General features: G+C 39.9%; 1 protein-coding gene across 1 annotated transcript in view; it reads right to left on the reverse strand.

The window, feature by feature from the left end:
* LOC144650798 (protocadherin Fat 4-like) overlaps positions 1–21,963 on the reverse strand; it is a 75,315-nt gene that overhangs the window by 49,616 nt on the left and 3,736 nt on the right. Inside the window, exons 6-21 of the mRNA XM_078510539.1 lie at positions 21,118–21,358; positions 20,361–20,594; positions 19,691–19,948; positions 18,475–18,522; positions 18,129–18,180; positions 17,641–17,768; positions 16,523–16,656; positions 16,187–16,274; positions 15,972–16,086; positions 15,301–15,480; positions 5,545–5,759; positions 3,707–3,956; positions 2,536–2,822; positions 1,484–1,658; positions 620–759; positions 1–183 (exon numbers count right to left, since the gene is read on the reverse strand). Of these exons, the coding sequence (XP_078366665.1) occupies positions 1–183; positions 620–759; positions 1,484–1,658; positions 2,536–2,822; positions 3,707–3,956; positions 5,545–5,759; positions 15,301–15,480; positions 15,972–16,086; positions 16,187–16,274; positions 16,523–16,656; positions 17,641–17,768; positions 18,129–18,180; positions 18,475–18,522; positions 19,691–19,948; positions 20,361–20,594; positions 21,118–21,358 (2,728 nt within the window). The remainder of the gene's footprint in view (positions 184–619; positions 760–1,483; positions 1,659–2,535; positions 2,823–3,706; positions 3,957–5,544; positions 5,760–15,300; positions 15,481–15,971; positions 16,087–16,186; positions 16,275–16,522; positions 16,657–17,640; positions 17,769–18,128; positions 18,181–18,474; positions 18,523–19,690; positions 19,949–20,360; positions 20,595–21,117; positions 21,359–21,963) is intronic.

Genomic DNA, 21,963 nt, shown 5'->3' on the forward strand with positions numbered 1-21,963 from the left:
CTTTGCAGCATCCCCTCCCCCGTCTGTAGCTTTCACACTCAGCTGGTATTGAGCCTGCTCCTCCCTGTCCAGCGGTTGGGTGGTGTAAAGGACGCCAGTGGATGCGTTGACCGCAAACCTGTCGCTATTCACAGTAAATGTAACCTGGCCATTCGAGCCATGATCTGCATCTACAACTGAAAGCTGTGTTCGAAACAGAGACGCAAAAATCAGCATCGAAGGGAGGGTGTGCATATGATGTAATGCACCGGCATAAGTGCTTTTTAGCTGACCAAGCAACTTTCCCTTGCTGGTTTTACAAGTGATAAAAACAGTATCCCAGGATCATTATAACAATTTGTAAAGATTAACAGTTTCTTGTCTAGCTAAGAACTCTTGAAATTTTAGATGAGATAACATAGCAGAATTCGGTGATCAGGAAAATGAAAATTCCGGATGTAAAAACGCCCAAAATTCGTTAAAAAAAAACTTTAATTATAAATAACTTGATTTGTACAAGAGAGTGTTCGAGATAGTTTTCATAATAAACTGGCTGCGATTAGAGACTTCAGTAACAGCCGACTTTCTTAAACTTAAATTTTTTTCAAGTGCGTTATGAGGTGCAAATTTATGTACCTACCCGTAAGACACTTTGGCCAGAGGGTAAATTCTCCCTTACTGTCGCAACGTAAGAGCTTGGTGTGATGATTGGAGAATTATCATTCACATCAACAATGTTTATTGTCACTTGTACAGTACTTTGCAATGATGGAGATCCTCCTGGGAATATAAGAGTGTCGCAAAAGAGAAGGTTTGATGGCAGAAAATTTACAACGAGACCTCTTTAACTAATGATCCAGCAGAAATATCAAAATCAGCTTGTGCTCACTAAGATGTACTCTTCTGTGCTCACTAAACAGCATCTGTTCATCTTCTTTGTCAAAAAGTTTGTTTTGTACGTCAAAATATACAGTTATAATGACAGAAAAGAACACTGAATTTCGCGAGTGAGCTGGAAGGAACGCCTGGTAGTTTAAGGGTAAGCGGCGACATCTCATCCGGTTGGTCGATATGTTCAGAAAATCGCTTACCATTATGCAACGGTCACACCAACCATATTTTTTTCTACAAATAGTTAACACCCTGTATGACACTCTTAAGGGATACCTTTGTTTATTAGTTATAATTAATTTTACTTTTGGTGTAATCTTTTGTACGTGCTGACGTTTTCCCCTCAATCTTCTAGACACCATCGATCTTTACTACGAAGACATTGCGCGTGATCTTATTTTTCAGAATCAAAATAATTCAGGAGCCTGAATAATTATATTGACCAGTTGACAGCCTGAATTTCCAAACTCTTTTGCAAGTGATATTCAGTAAAATTTGTCAGAATATGTTTGTTCTTCTGCATATTTTGTCAGTGAACAATTTTATAAAGTAACCTAGTTAAGCACGATTAATATTTAAGCTCCATTTTTCATCAAATAACTAAACTTCTCACCGTCCCTGGCTTGAACCCCGAGAACAAACTGGTGAATATTTTCTCGGTCCAGGTCCCTATCGACTTTGATTTCTCCTTTTTTCTCATCAATGGTGAATGCATTCTGTAAGTTTCCACTGACAATGCTGTAAGATACTGCACTGTTCAAACCCTCGTCACTGTCATCTGCCTCAACCTGAAAAGATGGTTTATTTAAAAAGAGCATCAATTTTAAGCTTAAGTCTAACTTCGCTGCAGTTCTTGAGGTCGTCACCCAAAAGGACAGGTCGGAAAAGAGAGAGTTTCTTGGTAAAATGGCTAAGAAGACATTTGCCTTCGCGCGCTATATTCTTTCACCGCTGGAGAAGTGTCCATGCTAATGATGTTGATGAACGGTGGTCTGTGTAGAGTCTATGACTGTTGTTTGGTTGTTAGATCGCACGAAAACGTAAAATCCTAGACATGTCTAGGGCTGAGAAAGAATAGAAAGTAGGAAGAGGGATCTCTCTTTACCTGCGCTACTTTCATGCAGTGACGTTCTTTGAATGATAAGTCACTTGTCATTATTATGGTTATTGTCTCATTTGCTTTAGTTTAGTGTTTGATGAGCGGGTTACTGGTTCAGTTGCCCTGGGGGGGGGGGGGGGATCCAATATGAAAGGGCGAGGGTTGCTTGTCGTCTCGCTTAGGGGTGTAAATTAAGGATTTTGGTCTTAGGGTTGCACAGTAAGAAATATAGGAATGTGGGAAATATAAGAAATGTAGAAATATATTAAATTCTATTTTAAGTATTTTGTTTTTTTTCAGGTGTTAAAAACGCTTGAACCACGCCCAGATTGATCTCCCTTAGGGGTTCTCTTGAAAATTTCCGACGAGCATCCCCGCCCCTTTCATATGAGAGTTGCCCCTCCGGGGTCATTTGCCCGCACAACGTTTAGAAATCGGTGACACGTTTGCTATCTAAGCAAATCGAAAGCGTTCAGCTAGTAGAAAGAACAGCAAGACATCTTGTCTGTGAATGAGAATAACATATTTACAAAATAGCTAACTAAATAGTTAGCCGTTATTTTTACCTGTAACGTGACAAATCCTACATCGGAATGTTCCGGCAGATCTGCGACGTAACTTGCTTTCTTGAATACTGGCGGGTTATCGTTAGTATCCAGGACTTCAATTTCCACGACGGTTGAGTTGTATCGAGGGTGATTTGGATCTCGGTCCATTGCACGCACTTCAAAACTGTAGTTTGCCTTGGTCTCTCGATCCAGTACTCCAACAGCAGTTATAACGCCGTCATTTGATATCGCAAAATTGTCTTTGTACTGGGGAGAGCTTGGCATTTCTTTGCCAGTGATATGCCCTGAAAATTTCAAAAGACTAATGTTCAAAAATAATATCACTAAAACATCTGGCCTTTTGAGAGCAAAATAAGAGGGAATGGGTGAAAGTTTGCCCACGGAAGTAGGGCAAAAATGGCCCTCCACAGACTAGACATTTAGTTGTCGACAACTATTTGTTATCGAGAATAAAATGTTATAGAAAACTAAAAACCGTAGTGCGTAAGACGAGTTGTCGACAGCAAAAAGTCTTAGGGCGTGTTCGTACTTAGTGCCCGAGCACTGGTACCTGGGCACCAGCAAAAAATAGCGTCGTGTTCACACACAGAAAACCAAAGAACCCAAGTACCATAAAGTGCCCGAATTATGGCGTGGGTACCTGAAAAAATAGTATGTTCACATTAGTGCCCAACGAGAGCCGTACTCAGGCACCGTGCCCAGGCACCAAGTGTGAACACAGCCTAAGTTGTCGACAACTAGACAGTTTCCATTTTTGAAAAGCGAAATTCGCTTGGTTGTGGAAAGCTAATTGTTGTCGAGAGCTACATTTTTGACCGTTTTTCGCCTGTGTTGAAATTATTGGTTTAGTTGTCGACGACTATCGTAACTGCTTTGTTGTTTGAGATGGATTTTTCCCTCAGTTTAACAAGACTACGGGTTCCTCTGGCTCGCCCTCAGTATTGGCCGGCCCCTGATTGCAAATAATGTCTGCTATACCTTGTTTGTCGGCGTTAGTAAATCTACTTTCTCGGGCGTTCTTCTCGCTGGCGGCCGCCATTTTGACAACGTACTTCGTCATGAGCAGACCAAAGCGGCCCCAAATCTATACCCCTGGCGCCGCACTTACCTATATAACTTATGTAAGGGAATACCCCCTGGGGGGTGGGTAACATCTACCAATACTCACGAGATATTCTGTACGAATGCAGCACTTCCTCGTCAGTAAGGCGCTTGCGCCAAATGAGTAGATCGCTGATCGACAAATTGCCGTAATGCTCCAAGTTTTCAACGTTGTATTTCCCGATCGTCAGTAGAGTGAAAATATCACTTGCACGTGTAATGTTCTCATGCGCCTGGTCAGCTGCGATCAGTTGCCCGTCTTGAAAGTAACGCAATCCTGCTCCCACGCTCCACGTAAACGTGAAATAAAACCATTCCTGTAAATATCAGATATAAGTTCACAAAAAATAAAAGAACTGTTTGAAATAAAATTATGTGGGTTGTAGCCACACCCCATACGGTGTGACTCTTTGTATGTTCGAAATATAGGGTATCAAAAGGGTGTTGAAATTGTAAAACTGAGTGACGTCTAGATTTCAGCTCAAAATGAATGTAAATCTACCACATTTATTTATTTTGTCGTCTCTGCGGCTCAAAATGGCAAATTGGAGCGATATGAAGGGTTTTATGTCGACTGTTCAGGGCCGTAACCAGAATTTTGGCATAGACGAGGCAAGATCTTGCTCGGAGGTTCTGGGGGCATGCCCCAGGGGGGGTACTCCGGCTTGTAAATGACGGGGATGATCGAAGGATTTTTTTGGGTTTGAAATTTTCGATTAGGGGATTTTTTGGGTTGGAAAATCTGGAAAGTATTTTTTTGGGTGACTTGATTAATATAGAGGATTTTTTTGGTTATTAAAAACGAACTTAAGTGCCCTGGCACGGCCTTGGCGTTTTTATGGTATGATGAATAAACAAACACGAGCGTTCAATTTTTATGGTTTTCTTTGCGTTAGATTACTGCCCCTCCTGGCAATTTAGGGGTAATTTGACAAGGGATTTTTTTGGGGGGGGGTTATTTTTGGTCCAGGGATTTTTTTGGGTAATGTCGGAAGACTCAGGGATTTTTTTGGGTCCTGAGTTTTGCCTCCATTCGATCATCCCCGTCATTTACAAGCCGGAGTACCCCCCTGGGGGGCATGCCCTCCAGAAGATTTGGAAAACTAGAAGCTCTGAAACTCTTACAAATTTTTCATAAGGTATTTCTTGAAAAAAATCAACCTTGTTCAACTGGGTATTATTTTCCCAACTTAACATATTTCGTTTTTAGTTTTGGGTTAAAATCAAAACGAGACAAGTGCCTCGTCTCGCTCTTGCTAGTTACGGCCCTGCTGTTACTACACGTTATACAAAGGAAAGCAAAGGAGAAAAGCTCATTTTTGTCTGGTCAAGCGAGCCACTTTTTAACCAAAAATTGGAATCGCTGGCCTTCAAATCGAAAATGAGAGAGACTGAAAGAAAGTGAACAGTCAAAAGAGCTTGAGCTTCTTAATAGAGGTTTGATTGTACTTACCACATTTATTCGATTAAGCGCCCAACCTCGAATAAGCGCCCACCCTGAAGGTAGGAAAAGTTAATAAGCGCCCAGCCTCGAATAAGCGCCCACCCCCACCCCACAAAAAACTGAAGTGCGCAAGAGGAGTATTGAAATAGACTAAGTACTACTAAGAAGACTTCCCCCATGATGGAGTTTTCTTAGTACTTTACAGAAACTTTCAATGAACAGTTAAAATTCTGCTTTGGTACATCTTCACGTTTTGTTATTATTTATTGTTTTATTACGAAAATAAACTTACTATTTGCTGAAAATCTGAACAGTTAATAAGCGCCCAGCCCCGAATAAGCGCCCACCTCAAATAAGCGCCCACTCTCAAGGTACAAAAATTTAATAAGCGCCCAGGGCGCTTAATCCAGATTCCGTCCGTTTTCTCGAGACTTTATTGAGACAGCACATTGAAAAGTTACCTTTGGTATGTCGTTCAATTTAAGGCTCCATTCCTTTGTTGATGTTTCCAAAATCAGCTTAAAGTCACCTGCAGCTGACTCGCGATAAAAATCAAATCCTGTTGCAAATCTGGACGCGCCTCCAGATGAAATAATGTACTGACCAGAGATAAACTTTAACCAGAACGCCACTGATAATCCATCATCGCAAAGGGTTGGGTTGCTGATGCAGTCATCTAAGAATCAATGTGGGAAAATGCGTTTAAAATGTATTCTTAACTGTTGATTCTTTGAAAGTATTAAAGTATTTTACGAAACATTAACGGAGAGACAGCTGTATCCGATTTTTTTCTTTCTTTTAAAATCCACAATGAATGGTCAGCGCAATCAATTACTTTTATATTTTTCATTGAACTAAAGAAAAATAACGTTTATGTTAAGTGAATGTAAAAAGAAAAGAAATATGAGGTCAAGTTGTTGGAAGAGGGGATTAGGTAAGAGATTGCTCTCTTTGCAACATTCAACAAGATAACCCTCAACCGTCCGGACCTCGATTTGTATCATGCAAAGTTTTGGTGATTATATCATTCAGTTTTGTCTGTCGGTTAATTGTGGGATGTATGATTAACTGTATGGCGTTTACGCACGCGTAGTAAACAATTTAATTCAATTCTGATATATCTTTGTGCAATCGTAAATTCATTAAATAATTAGAACTTGCTTATTCCTCTTCTCTTCTTAGTGTATTTCCTGAAAGCCAAAATGTATCAACAAATTAAAAATTTTAAGTGAATACTACAGTAACGCAACGATACTGATTCAAAACCAATGCCAACGAGACGCTTTGTCCGCGCACGTTTTTGATACGCTCTTAATAAGCTTTAATACGTATGTAAACATGCAAGTTCGGCGCAAGCTACGTGATAACGAATATCGTTTTCACTCTGATGAAGATAGACAAAGGCCACCGAAAATTTACTGAACATGGAGAGGTTACCAAAATTTTATGGTGAGGAGGTCTTTTAAAATCTTGTACATACTTGTCACCGCATGCCAGGAAATGTGACATGAAACCTGATCGAAGATCTGTTTCTTTTGTCACGCAGTCTTTGCATTTGCGGTTTCGATCATGGTGCTATGTGGTCGTAATGTATACATTGCTTCTTCTTATGGAATTTTCCTCGCTTTACTACAAATATAGGCGTTTGTATTCGCAAGTTCTTAAGCGATAGTTATTGTTTCATAAGATTTCCTGGCAGGACTGTCAAGTTTGAACCGGCATTTTTGAATCAGCACTGCGATGTGGCAAGCTTAGTGATTGTCCGTAACAAAGCCGCAACGTGTAAATCGATTTTGGTAAGTTACATCTGTATTTGCGCGCAAGCCGAGGGAAATTGACATTAGTAATTTCAACATGCGCAAATATGAGGAACACATGAAGAGTGGCGCTTTCGAGGACTAGATGTAATTAATCTCTTGAATTGAGGAGTATTGACCGTATTAGTAGTATTGTTACGCACCTTCAGTGCCTTTTACTTATGAATTTTTCTTGGCTTTATTACAATTATAGGCGATTGCGAAACCTGAAAGCGACGCATTGGTAAGTTGTATTAGAACATCACTTTTTAATATGTTCTCCTGATCTTTTAAGTTAGTTATCTGTACATGTGGACAGAATATTGAACGGTTGTTATCTGTGGGTAAAATATTAACCCCGCGCTAAGTTATTTTGCTTTAAAACCCGGTTTAAACCTGGGTAGTCCATTCTTTTTAGAGTTGTTGTTACGTGTGGCAACAATATGGACCTCATCATGATTTTGGAAACTAGTCTCTCTCCGCTCCCTCTCCATTTGACGCCTGCCACATGCACAAGGCTACACTCAAAAACCATGGTCCCCACTACATATTAACCCAAGGAAACCGTGCGTGCGCGTGGCTATTGTACTCGCTACAGACTGTTCACGGCCCTCTATTTTTTCGTAGTTTTTCGATCGACGAGCGCGGGGAAAGATCGACGAGAGAATTGGACGCCTGCGCAAAAACGAGAGGCGTTGAAAAATAGAGAGGCTGTGGACAGTCTATACTCGCTACCAAGCGCTAATGTCAGTTGAATGTAGGCAAATCATCGCGTGATTAATAATCAAGCGCCCGTGCAAATTTTCAACAAAAGCAACACGGGTAATGAAGTTAACATCGAGCTACGTGCGCTTTTTGACTTTCCGCACTTCACAATTTCTACATTTCCGCTTCGAAGCGGGGTGGGGGGGGGGGGGCTTTTCACAAGTGATTTCTTAACACCAATACGGACACTAGTTCTCGTCTTCACGAAGCGCGATCGCCCTTTTTCTTATAACTCCTTACTTAGACTGCGCGCAGACGTCTCCTCCCTCCTTTGTCGTGGAGATAGCTGCACGCTCGGGGAGGCTACTCCCTATATTGGACTATATGGGGAGGCTCCGCCCAAAGGGGTACCTTTTTCAGGCAGTAGCAATACAAAAGGGAAGGAATTTCACAAGTTGGAGTATAAAAAAGGGGAAACTGCCATGAAGGTATATAAAAGAGCCTTCCAAATGTCTCTAACAGACCAACCAAGTAGTCGATTTAGTTGAGTATTTCAAGGGGTTATTCATGTAAAAAAAGTAGGAAAAGAGATGAAGCACTCCTCTATAGATACATAATAAAGGGTAACCATTTCAATTGTCGAAGGTTTATGAAAGGGTCACCTTTTCTGCCAAAAATTTTATATGAAAGGGTAAGGGTTTGGACCTCAGGGTGGAGCCTCCCCGTATAAACAGTTTTCGAGTAACCCCTCTCCCCCTCCTAGGGCTTTCCACAAGTTGCTCGAGATTTCCCAAAAAGTTGCCCGTAATTTCTCAAAATGTTGCGCGAAAGTTGCTCCAAAAATAAAAAAAGTTGCTTCTGATAATAAAAGTTGCTTGAAAGTTGCTCCAAAAAAAACCAAAAGGCTGCTTCGAATCAAGAGAATTTCTTTAAATATATGCTAATTTCCCTTTGAGGGTTAGATTTCTAAGTACCTTATTATAGGAAATTAAGGATACATATTATTTACGTGAATTTCAAAAATTCGCGTTAATTGTATTTATGTAAACACGTTTACTATAAGCATTTTACCAGAGCTTAACTTAAATTCGCGTTAGCTTTTATCCTCGGAGACCCAGGGGCAGTTAGTGGGGACGGGGAAAATTGGCGCGTGTAATTCAGCATGGTTTATAGGGTTTATAGCTAAAAATATCGAGGATGAGTAAACGGAGGCTAACGATCTTAGTCACATTTTGTAAAAGTGCGTCTGTTGCGTAAATAATTCCTAGTTTTGCCGTCTTTTTTGTAAAACTAACCCTGGAAAAACGCACTTGAAACTGTCGTACGGCAAAAAGGAATGCTCAAAAAGCGGAATTCAAACCGTCAGTGTGACAAAAAAATCAAACTTCCACTCGATAGATTGTTTTCATTTTCTTGCAAAATGTAGATATTAATTAAGAAAAGTGATTAGTTAAGAAAAAAGTAGGGGTCACCGACCATTTAAGGGAGCAAATTGCAAGCGAAACTAGCGGAAGGGCAAACCCACCCTTTATGTTCTTAGAAATTTTACTCAGCGCGCGTGCTCAAAAAGTATGACGTGGCATGGTGTTGCGACATGAATTACGTGCGCAGTAAGGATGCGCATAAACAATTAGCGCGAACGTCCTTAAGAGAAATCGGGAAGATATCGATGACGTCATGTTTCCTGACGAGTTTTGCAATGTTTTAATGCAGAATGAGCCGGAAACGTCTTCAGATGTTCCTCAAAAGTCTTCGGCAAACTTCGTAAATCTTCGGAAACGTTCGTATGGTCAGTAAACAACGCTTGGATAATCTTCGGAGATCTTCGGCCTGGAAATTGCTCAAAATTCAACAAGTTGCTCGAATGGAAAAAAGTTGCTTGAAGGCCGGGAAAAAGTTGCTCGAAATATGAAAAGTTGCCAAAAAGTTGCCGAGCAACTTGTGGAAAGCCCTACCCTCCCCTACCCCCCCCCCCCCCTCGTTGGATGTGGCTGCACCCCGGCTACTTCCTACTGAATTGACGTTTCGGATGCGCTATTGTAGACAACTCGGACATGAAGGATTACATGTCCTCTTACAGCCGATCTTTATTTTTGTTTTAGGTGCACACGACCTTCAGTTGGCGTCTCAGTTTATAAGTATCGTTCCTAACTCTACGCAGAATCCACGCAAAGTAACCTACAAAACTGATTGCGGCAACTATTTGCGGTTCTGTCAGTGTATTACGGGTTACAGAGCGGTTCTTGTTCAGCCTGATAATCTACTGCAATAGTCTGCTTTTTTGGCCAGAAGTTAAAAAAAGCTTCCACTCTTCGAAGCTGCTTGAACATCATTGGCGATAACTGGCTGCTTAAGTCCCGGCTCATTGTCATTGATAGAGGTAAGGGGTTAGCCTGCGTGGCTAGCGTCGAAAGGGGCGGGATAGGAAGAGGGAAGAAAGAAAGGGGAACTGGACTTAAACTAATATGTTACTTATTGTGTCTCGGCCAATCGGAATTTTATGGCGAAATGAACAAAATGGGGTTCTTTATAATATGAGCGTCCCTTCCCCCTCTCCTCAGTCCCCTCTTTCTTTCTTCCCTCTCCCTTTTCCTCCCGTCCCTGTCGACGCCTGCCACGCAGGCTAGTTAAAAAAGAGAAAAATAACTCGAGTAAGAAATGGTGAAAGGAATGAACGGAAATATTTATAAGAGTGGTCAAGTTATGAGAAGGGTAGCTTATTTAAGGATAATCGTGGTTTCATTGGTATTGTCAAAATGTTCGAACCACAACTGGAGATCGCGTGTTGAGTAGCGTGATCCCACGTGCCACGTGAAATCACGCGTGGACGCAACAGTTCCGCGTGATCTCTCCCTGCTTGTTGTCGGCAGCGAGTCACTTTCGGTTCTAAAGTATTTTTGCATTGCATTTTCGGCCCCGTATTGGGTTTATACAATATTCTGTCTGCGCTGGAATAAACTGAGAAAGCGACTTCATAAACGGCTTACAACTGGTCTGGCTCTAGTGAGTTCAGGAATCACTAGACGAGTCAAAGTATAATAAATTTGGCCTTATTTACTTCCGTACTACTAGCTTAAACTTTGCATTTCAAACTGTTAAACTAAAAAAGAATGAGGCTAAAAATGTTTTCATAATTCCCTTTCGCAACAAGTTCAGTTCGATGTGTGACGAACTGATACAATTCTATGTTTATGGATGACGTCACTCGACCTTCTATTCTTGTCTTGTGATCAGCAAATTAAAACAAACACTAACTAAATAATTGTCACGCAAATTTCAAATATCTTGTATGATTCTGTACATTTTGTATTACATCTATACAATTTTAACATGTTAAAAACACCTTGTTGGTAGAGTCTATTTGATTAGTTCAAGTTAATGAAAAACAGTAAAGTAGTTTACATATGTGCCGCATTGAAAGTGTTTAGCAAGAAACGTTCGTGTTCAATAATATTGTTTAAGGCTGGGTATTTACTATAGAGCTACGTCTTTAAGACTGCTTCATTTGGAAACCCGACATTGTAAACAAGTTAGTGTATAATGCGTTTGAAAATTTCAACCTTGCATGTTCATTTTTAAAAACAGTTTACAAGACATTTATCTATGCTAAACAATTAAAGGAAGACGGGTTAAGAAACCCGATTTTCAGTATCACGTTATTTTCTTTCTTTTGTAAATTCCACACTGAATGGTAAGCTCGAAACTCAAAAAGAAAAAAGAAGAGGTCAAGTTATTGGAAGAGGGGTGTCGTATTCAAATGGATAACCCTCAACCGTCCGGACCTCGAATATAGTCATGGAACGTTCGAGTTATTATATGATTCAGGTTTGTCTGTCGCCTCATTGTGGGATGTAGGATTAAATGTGTGCGTCTACGCACGCGCAGTAAGCAGTTCAGTTCAGTTCTGATGTGTTCTTGTGTAATTGTAAATTTAAAAATTGGAAAAACGCTCATCTACCCTCTTTTCCGCATGTATTTCCGAAAAACCGAAATGTTTCCAAAAACAATTATTTTTAAAAAATAATTTTAAATTAGAAAAAAACTCGAAGAAGTGAAAATAAAGAAGGAAGGAATTAAATTAGTTCGAGAAAAAGAGAGGTCAAGTTATGGGAAGGATAGGTCAGTCATGGATAATCCTTTACCACGCGGACCTCATGGAGACGAAGTAAAATTGAAGGATTTATATGATTCTGTTCTGGTGATCTCGTAATTGTGGTACAAAAACATAATTCCCTGCTTCTACACACGCGCAATACACAACATTATATATTCGATCTTCAGAAGCTTTCGTTCCATTTAAAATAGTGGTGAGCTAGACTTAAATTAATGGCTGATTATCAAACGATGTGTTTAAACTCAGTCCAACGCTGATATAAATTGTTTCTTCAAAACACAATTTCGTATATTTAAATATTTATCTTCGCTTGTTCTTGAATTAGAAAAGAGTCAGTCAACAGATCTCGAGCTGCAAGAGACATTGAAGCTAGTCACCCTTAAAAGAAAGGGAGAAAATTATTTCAAAATTGAAGTGGAACTGTGGAAGACAAACAGAAATACCACAGTTTAGATTCAGTCTTTGAAGACATTTTCATTTTTCGTTTAATTAATTATGGCGTATGGCCGGCGGTGAATAAAATGCAAATTTTGCAGTCTTAAAAATTTTTACCCGCTTGGACTGAAAAGCAAACATCGGCTACTTTTGCAAGCTAGTGAATGTGCCTCGGAAAATGCTGTTTTGGGAAATGGCTTGGTGGCTAATTTTGGATGTCTGGTTCTATATATATTTCCTTAGAGTATTTCCTCTAGATGTGTTTATGACTCATGAAAATAGATATTTAAAAAAATGTTCAATTTGGCCCTGGCGTGACGAAAATAAAGAGTTTTATTTGTAAACTAATAAGAAAGAGCTTCTGTCGAACGAAATAGAAAGCCGAAAAAACAAAAAGGTCTTTCTAAAGGGAAGTCTTGACTTAATTTGCAAGTACTATTTCAGTTCGCGCAGACGTTCTTTCAAGCGATTATCAGAAATATTATTTCCTGTGAAATAATTTGAGAAAACAGCGAACAGAACGGCGGACGAGCGCGACCTTTTCTGTCTTGTTCGCCCTCAGCCGTTTATTTCTCCTGTCTTGTGAGAGATCAAGCCCATTGAGGCTGGGTTTTTTTACCATTTACTACCTTGCAAGCTGAGCAAGATGTCCAAGAAAAAAGGAATGATGCTCTGCTTGAAACGCAACTGTTTACAACATTATCTTCAAGGTATATTTGTTATTCAAATTTCTATCTGTTGAACAAAAGAACTCAAGGGCGACTTGTCATCTTGTGCGTCATAGATGACGTAATGCAAAAATATAGCTATTTTCGTTTCTTTTCAGTGGTTGTTTTTCTTGTGAGGGGAAAACCCCTTCACATGTATTGCATCCCTTCATAGTGAAACAAGGGGTTTCAAATGGCCCAAGTTTTAATACTTTTATTATGATTTTTGTAAATAAATCGGGGCACTGTAAGTTTTCGTATATTGAAGAACTCAAAAGCAATGTGTCATCTGTTGGGTCATAGATGATGTAATGCAAAAATATAGCTATTTTCGTCTATTTCGTTCGTTACTGTTCCAGAAATTGCCACAGAATGAAATATTGAAGCGCCTTATCGGTATTTTTAAATCTTGCTTTGCTTTTTTCTTTGCTGACATTTTCAACCAAGTATTATCGTAGTTTTGACTGCTTTATTTCCAAATAACACGAACTGAAATCGAAAGTTTTAATTATTCACTTTTCAGCATTGCTGCGCTGAAGAAAATCGGGTGACAGTCAGAATATATTTGTAACGCTAAACTAATACTTTTCGCCGCTGTTTTTCTTTTTGATTCTCTTTATAAAGCTGCCGTTTAACACCTTTCAAGTGTTATCATGTGTCCTTCGCAAGCTAACTTCAAAATAAGGTCGATTTTCATCATGTCACTGAATATTTTAAAGCGTGACAAGATTTCACTGTAATATATTCACGATTGGAGTTTGTTTATGTTTTAGTGGACTTTAGTGGGCGATTTATGTTGAGCGACTTAGATGGTAATTCACAGTAATTCACTTCACAACTTTTTCTCCCATTTAAGTAAGAGACGTTGTAGTGTTTAGACGTTTTAAAAATTAAGATATTGAGTCTATGTCACTATTAGAGACAGGTAATGTCTGGTTGCATTCGGCTTCTGTTCGTTTTATACAGGAGCTATAAAGCTTGAGACCTGTTCTTTGGTGGTTAATGCTGTGAAAATTAACTTTACTCTCGAGAAATGATTACTGTGCTAAATTAAAAGAAGGAAAAATGACATAAAAAAGAGGTCAAGTTAGTGGAAGAGGGGTGCCAAATTGTGAGTTGATAACCCTCAACCGTCCGGACCTCGATGTAACTATGAAAAGTTGCGGTATTTATATGATTCAGTATTGCTGACCGAATCATTGTGGGACATGAAGGGACCTGAAATGCAATTACGCACGCGCAGTAGAAAGCGTAGTATTTAATATAGTAGTAGTATTTACACGCTGCGATTCGTCCTGCGGCTTTTCTCTGCCTATTCAAATTGATATGAAAATCGGCCCGATTTCTAAAATCAGATACACTGCAACAGATTTTTAAGAAATCTTGCCGATTTTAAAATGCGTCATTTATGTCATTTTCTTATAAAATCTTGGCCAAATCGGGCCGACAAATCGTAACGTGTAAACCGGCCTCTAGATGTACTTTAAAGACTAACGACCAACTGGCAATTAAGATCTATTTTTTTGTCTTGTGTAATTCACACAGGTTAATTCACTACTTCTTGTTACGCATGGATAGCTCTTCTTGGTCCTATCAAAAGTTAAAAGGAAGCGATTGATTTTAAAGTAAAATTGAAAATTTGGAGGTCAATTTGTGGCGAGTAATACCTAGATCGTCAAAGGCAACACTCAGCCATCGGACCTCCGCTTCTCTTCTGTGTTGGAAGACGTATTTATATATTACCTTCCGGGCTTTCGCTTAATTGTGGGGCATCTTTCGGTAACCTTTTGGAGTATGATTTCTGTGCGCATGTGTAATGAGTCATGATTTTTTTTTTTTGGTGGGAACTGGAAATAAAGCTTTAACTTGAATGACAATTTTTATTGACCACTTATTCCATGGAACAGGTTTTCGCAAAACTACTTGAGGGTCATCCCTCAAGTTAGAAGAAAGGAAATTAAATTAAATTTATTTCCAAATAAATTATTCAAAAATTATGTGTATGACTGAAAAAGACATTTAAAGGCGTGGGAAAGGTAGGTCATGAGGAACGGCCTTAATTATCGTGCTTATCTGCAGGAATTTGTCTAGACTGGCAACAAGTCGACCTCAAGAAGGTTTGTCTTTCTCTTTACGGTACCACATTTATTTCGCACAGTTTCTTGTCGAATAATTTGAATAGGTTAAATGTTCTTTATAATTTGCCCATGATAGCTGGGGAACAAACACCAGTTATGTGCCAAAGCCTCCCAAAATTGAAGGAGCCAGTGGTACATTTGTCACTGAAGTGGCTAAGCAAATTGACGTACCCCCGGTTCTGGGGTGACAATTGTCAGTAGAAAATGCTAGAAGATAGGGATAATTATTACAAATACTTTCTGTGATTAAGCCGTTGCCATAAACAGCACTTGTAACTCAAGATCGATAAAGTTCTATAGGTTAAGGATTAAACTAAAATACCTCTAAAATCGCCCATTAGTATCCAAGCCCCAGGTGCTTCGAGTGACACCACGTCGCCGAAATCTGGGTCAGAGACTACTTTCGCGCCATTATTCAGCACACCTTGAACGCTTCCGCGAATATCAACAACTTTGCCATTCTCCTCACGATCGAGGGGCCACTGATGGTCACGATAGAAACCTAGAGTTTTAGATAAATAAGAGTAATCCGTCAGTGTCCCCAATTAGTTTTTAATACCAACTAAATGCCTTATCCAGCCATTCTTTTATTAATTCACCCTCACGTTTTCTAGGATATAATGCATAATGAAGTCCACAACAGCGAATTAACGTCCAATTTTTGTCCATCAAAGCGCTTCACAACCGCCTGGTAGTTCAGGGTCCCAAGGGGTTAATGACTCCAGGGCACCAGGCCCAATACAGCTGGGGCTCCAGGTATCCGGTCCCGCCAAAAAAGGGGCCTCTGGGCTCCGTGGCAAACATTCTCAGGGCTCCGCACTTTGCAGCAAAGGGCTCTAAGCAGCAAAACGATGAGGTTCCAGGCTTCATTGTGAACATTTCCGGGCTCCTTTAATAGCTCCGGCTACCCACCTTTGGGGACCCTGATTGTTAACATGTTGCGCGCCTTAAGATGTAACTCGTACAAAGTGTCCATGTTTTTGATGCACTCACTTGTCTGGTTTACAAATTCGTACTGAATTTGTCCATAAACAGAATTCTGTTCATCTTGATCTTTGTCGATGGCAGTCACCTGACCGACAACCTTGCTGTTACCGACGTATAAGCCCTGATGATAAAAAAAAATTAACAGGCAGTCAGCTATGAGTTCTCTCTCCGATCTTTTATTGTAAAGCTGTTCAAGCATATATGTAAAACTACCTACGTACCTCTTTTGCGGTGAAAAAGAACTTTTGCTGAGTAAACGATGGAGTGTTGTCATTAACGTTTTCAAGTTCAACAATAACTGTCGTATTTCTGAAAGAAAAAAAGAGTTTTGAAATGGTACAGTAACTTCACTCTACATTTCTTTGGTTTTATTAGCGATAGCAGACATTCGACAAAAGTTTTCCACCACATCAAAATGGTCCTTACACAGAGGGACATGTTGCAGCGACGCGTCCCCTGAAAAGCATCAGCACACGCGAGGTGTTACTGACCTCCTCACTAACAATTTTGTTTAAGCTTCCCTAGGGAGCTTAAAACAGAAACAGCAAACTACTGACCCCGAAAGAGGAGGCTCGCCTTTATCTGTGGCTGTAAGCGTTAATGTGTACTTCTGTGGACTTTCATCGTAATCAAACTCTTGGTAACTTGATATAACACCAGTCGATGTGTCCACTTCAAACTGGGGAGGAACCTATCATTGGAAAAACAAACATCACTCAGATATTTTTTCTTGGCCAGCATGCGGCAAGCATGTACGATATTCCTTGATCGTGCTGAAGCAAGGAAAGATAAAACTGGTGTAGTTTGCAAATGTAATGCTGATACTGTCGATGAGAGGAGTGATACCTTTATAATAAGTGCCTTGGACTCCGGGGCACTGTGTGTGTTGTTGTGTTGTCTTGGGAAAGACTCTACTCATACAGTACAGTCAACTCTCTCTAAAACGGACACCGTCGAACCAGCTACATCTATCCGTCTTTAACTAACCTTTCACTGAAAATTGAACATGGATGTGACAACTGCGTTTTATGTTATTATTATTATTTTTATTTATTTTATGTGTCCCCTATTAGTAGAGAGTGTTTCACTCTCGGCTAGAATTGTACTGACATATTAATAAAGTTGTTGATTGATTGATTGATTGATTGATTGATTGATTGATTGATTGATTGATTGATTGATTGATTGATTGGTGTGTTCGTCTTATAGAGAGTTTAGTTACAGTAAAATGACTGAAAAACGGTAGGGATGGGACCAACATCAAGTGTCCGTCTTAAAGAGGTGTCCGTCTTATAGGTCTTATAGAGGTGTCCGTTAAGAGAGAGTTGACTGTATTGACCTCTATAAGACGGACACCTCTATAAGACAGACAGATGTAGCCGGTCCCGACGGTGTCCGTTTTAGAGAGAGTTGACTGTAGTAGAAATGGTTACTGACGATCTGTAACGGATATCTGACAAGATGAGGAGGGGAGGAGTCAACTAGCGATGAACTGTAGCTAGCATTCCGTGCTACGAAAATCAGGGTAAGCTCTGTCAGTGTAGGACTGTTTGTTCCGGGGGTAGACTTCTAGTTCTGTTACTGATTTTTAATTAGTCTTACTTTAAACGGAATGATGTGTTCATATGCATTCAAAGCGAAAAGACAATTTAAAATTTATAATTGCCGCCTCTACCTGGTCATTTCCTGAAGTAATGGCAAAGCTCAAGTCTTTATTGCTGGAGGAGTCTCTGTCTGTGCTCACGGGACGCAGAACGACTGTTCCCACTGGAGCATCCTCAGGTACAGTCACGGTGTACACAGCTACAAAACGTAATGAAGAATGCGTTACAGTTGGTAACGGTGACAGTGTATACAGATATAATAATAAAATGAAGAATGTTTTACCAGTGGTATGGTCACAGCGTACACAGCTATAGTTATGTAACAAAGAATGTGTTACGAGTTGTATAACGATAAAAACGACACGCGTGCGACTGTCATGGGTATTTCGTGTTATGTGACACTAAGGTAACAAATCCACATCAAGTAAGCTGAAGTTTTGAGTGCTATCCAAGGAGTGATCAGCATTCTTATTTCCCTTTACAATTTCAGTGCTAACATCTAACTCTCGCCTTTCTCTTATCTTTTACGGTCGATTCTAGTTCAGCTTATATGACGTACCCGATTCAAACTCTGGTGGACTGTCATTCACGTCAAACACGGTGATGCTGATCTGTCAGTCGAAACGAAACGAAAACAGTTAGTTGAAAAAATGTTTCAACAAGTGCTAATTATTAAAAATAGATAAGTCTGTCTAGTTAGCCCTCTCAATGTAAGTTCACATAGCTTGTAAATTCAAGTTTGGCAAACAAATGAGCTGATGATGAAGATTTAGTCAGTGAAACAAGCTTCGGGGAAAAAGAACTCCCACTTAATTAATCATGACATTTTGCTCGTTTTCCTTTTCTATGAAAGATAATTCTTATACTTTATAATAAATAAAACAGCTACTATTTTCTACTTTTACCTTTGTGGTGGAGTTTAAAGAGAATTTCCCATCGTCTTTTGCCATTACCTAAAGCAGGTAAACGCAGAAGTAGTTGATACGATAACACGAACGTAACAGCTCACTGCAGTGGAAGTGCTGTCTAAGAAGCACTTTCTCGGCATGAATTGGAGAAAATGAGAAAAGGATGACATTCCTTCACCACCCCCCCCCCCCCCTACCTTATCCATTTTCTGATGTGAAAAAGTTTGAATGCAAACAAAAACATCTTACAATGTTTAACTTCTACGTTTTCTTTTTTTCCTCACGAAAATTCAAGTGGTTTACATTTCAGTGGCGGATCTAGGGAAGGGTCCCCAGCCTTATTCGAGAGCGGCTTCTTCCGCCTTATTACAGAGTCTGACTGATCGCCCACCCCTCCTCTTTTATCTGAAGGTCTAAATCCGCCCCTGCATTTCTCGGGAAAATGCTTTCCTCTAGTAATAGTCCTTCGTTTTATTCTTGGTTTTCATGTTACGTCATAAAATTCTGAAATCAAAATTCACTAGGCCTGCTAAATTTTCGTTGTCATTAGGCGAAAGATAAACTAAAAATATATATTTTTTTGCAAATTTCCAGATCGAGAGTGTCATTCGTTTTTAAAACAGAGCATTTTGAATATTTGAGTTCTCCGTCGTATGTGACATCAAGCTGAGTGCCGTGACAAAGCTGTTTTGTTTGAAAAAAAGCCTTTCCTTTCCATTTTGTGCAGAATGAACATTTCAGATATAATAAGTGGTGTTTATGTGAAAGTGTACTAGCTCTTAAGCCAAGGATGGCCGCTGTTGTAAACATAATTGAGTTCCAGATGGTTTCTCTGACATCACGGCGGCCATTACTGTGTCCCTCGGCAGGACACAGTTATGGCGGCTCCATACTAAGCTTTATAAATTTGCGTGGAAAGGTTCGGAAAATAACTCGCGAACGGTACACCGTACAGACCCGAAACTTGGAGAAATTGTTTATCTATTTATCATCTATAATATTTGAAATAAATAGCTTCTGTAGTTGAATGGTTTCGAATTTATTTTTTGATTGCGTGACAGTGAAAACCAGCAATACTAAAAACAGTAGATTTCACGTATCTTTTTGGCCGGGATTATTTATCAGTTCAATTTTCGTTATCCCACTGAACTACTCTCGAAACTCACAACAATCAATTTCCCAACTTTAAAATAGCTCAGGCAATATTTGTTACCGTCAACAAGAATGAACTCTCATTATTCGGAGGATCTCTGTCTATGGGACTTTTCACGTACAGCACACCACTGAAGGCATCAATAAAAAACCTTCCAAGACTGTTGCCACTGACAATAGAGTATCGCAGGCCGATATTTGTGTCGAGATCTCGATCCTGGGCCGAGAGCTGTAAAACTGCTGTACCAGTGGTGATGTTTTCGAATATGTCGACTTGATACAAAGGGTTGCCGAACAAGGGTCTGTGGTCATTTGTATTCTGAAGACAAAAAAAAACAAATAATAGTATATTATTTTCTGGTTTATATATAATTACGTACTTCTCCAGCTTCCAAATTCCTAAAACGATCCACTTCAAAAGATATTTTCTTGTCAGTTTTGAAAAATGATGAATGGCACGAGTAAAAGAGATTGGCAATTATGCCCAGAAAATTCAGAAACAATTAGGGGCTTAGCACTAGCGCCGCTCGTAAGATTCGCAGGAGACCGCTGGATACGGAAACGGGGGGCGCGGGCATTAAAATCAAAATGGCAGAAGATCGTGGAATTCCATTTTTTGACGTTTGGTTGCTTATTCAGTAAAAAGCATGAAAATGCGACTGTTCGCCCCATGATCCCCAGTTGTAGCGAGATCAAATCAAAAAAGACTGAGGACTAAAAAAAGGCCTCACCTCTACGACGACCTCAACTACTGTAGAATCGTCAAACACTACGCCATAACTGTGGTTACCAAGGAGATCTGACACACGAATCAATAAAATATAAGACTCGTGTTTTTCTCGATCCAAGGGGTCGGTAGTGGAGAGAGCTCCGCTAGCAGGGTCAATGCTGAAACTGTTGTCAGAATCCCCGGACAGGATCGTATACAAAAAGGCGGCGTTGATTCCAATATCTTCATCAGTTGCCTAAAGAACAAAAATAGATTTATTAGTTGGGCATTTTACCCCTCCCCCTTCTCCAGAGAAAAAAATTGTGGTGCCAGAACGACACCTGATTGGAAGCCGAGCTTTGCGGTGAGTTTTGCAAATTAGCTCAGTGTCAAGATTTTGGACACTGAGCCTAGTGGTACATCAGACCGGAGATTATCCCGGTTTCCTTGAATGAAGCAAATGAACTAGGAGTATTTCCACTCCTCCTTGTATGAGATGCTAGTCCATCGCAGTGTTACGCCCAGCATTACATTCGCTGGTACCCAATTTATACACCTGGGCGGAGATAGGCACTGTGAGGTGTCTTGCCCAAGAACACAGCACAATGACCTCGGGCCAGGGTTCGAACCGGAGTCCATGGCTATCCGGAGTCAAGTGCGTTTACCATTAGGCCACTGCACCTCACAAACAATAAATGAACAATAAAAGTTTTCGAATAAAGTAAAGTCACACGCAACATCAGAGCAAATTAAAGACAGAGGAATGAGATTCGTCATACCGTTAGATTCAAGATGACATGCGCGGGCAGTTGTTCCTTTACAGCTACAACGTAATGCCGCTGACTAAATGCTGGGCTATGATCGTTGATGTCAGAGACATTGATCACCACATGAACCTCAGCTTCGTGGTTTGGCAATCCCTTATCTCTAGCTAGTACCCGGATGTTGTGTTCGTCAGCGGTCTCGCGGTCTAATGCAGCGACTGTCTTTATTTCACCAGAAGACTCATCGATAGTAAATCTGTCATAAAAACGTAATATGGTAGTGCATTTTAATAGTAGTTTATCGCTGCCTCTTTTAGACAGATACCTGCATTTAGTAAAGCAGGAAAGAACTTTACTGAATTAAATTGCATTTTATTTTTTGTTAAAGGCAAGTATATTTATAAAAATCCAGCTGCTGGGAATGAAAAATTTATTGTTGTAAGCAGGAATTTGTTTTACCCGAGGTCGCTTTTATCATGAAAATGTTTGTTCAACGCCTTTATAAACGGCTGGGACCTCAAAGTGGTTATCCCTTTTATATCCGAGGTTTTCTAAAAACTGGGGATTGTGTTGTTGATAATAACCCTGATTAGTAGATCGAAACTCAGCTGTGTTCTATTGGAAATCCGCAAATCTGATTGGTTCTCCCACTGTTTTCTATTTTAACAATAGAGTGTTTCTGTCGAGGAACTACGGCTGATAGTTCCCGCGTGATGTTCTTAAAACAAATATTAGCCCGAGAAGCGAAGCTTCGAGGGATATTTTAAGAACATCAAATTTCAAGGGGAACTACAGAGATGCCGAGACAAACACTCTATTGTCTTTATTGTTCACCACTAAATTTTCTTCCGCGCGCACATA

This window comes from Oculina patagonica, chromosome 4, assembly GCF_052425735.1.
Source record: "Oculina patagonica isolate OP01 chromosome 4, crgOcupat, whole genome shotgun sequence".
Classification (NCBI taxonomy): Eukaryota; Metazoa; Cnidaria; class Anthozoa; order Scleractinia; family Oculinidae; genus Oculina; species Oculina patagonica.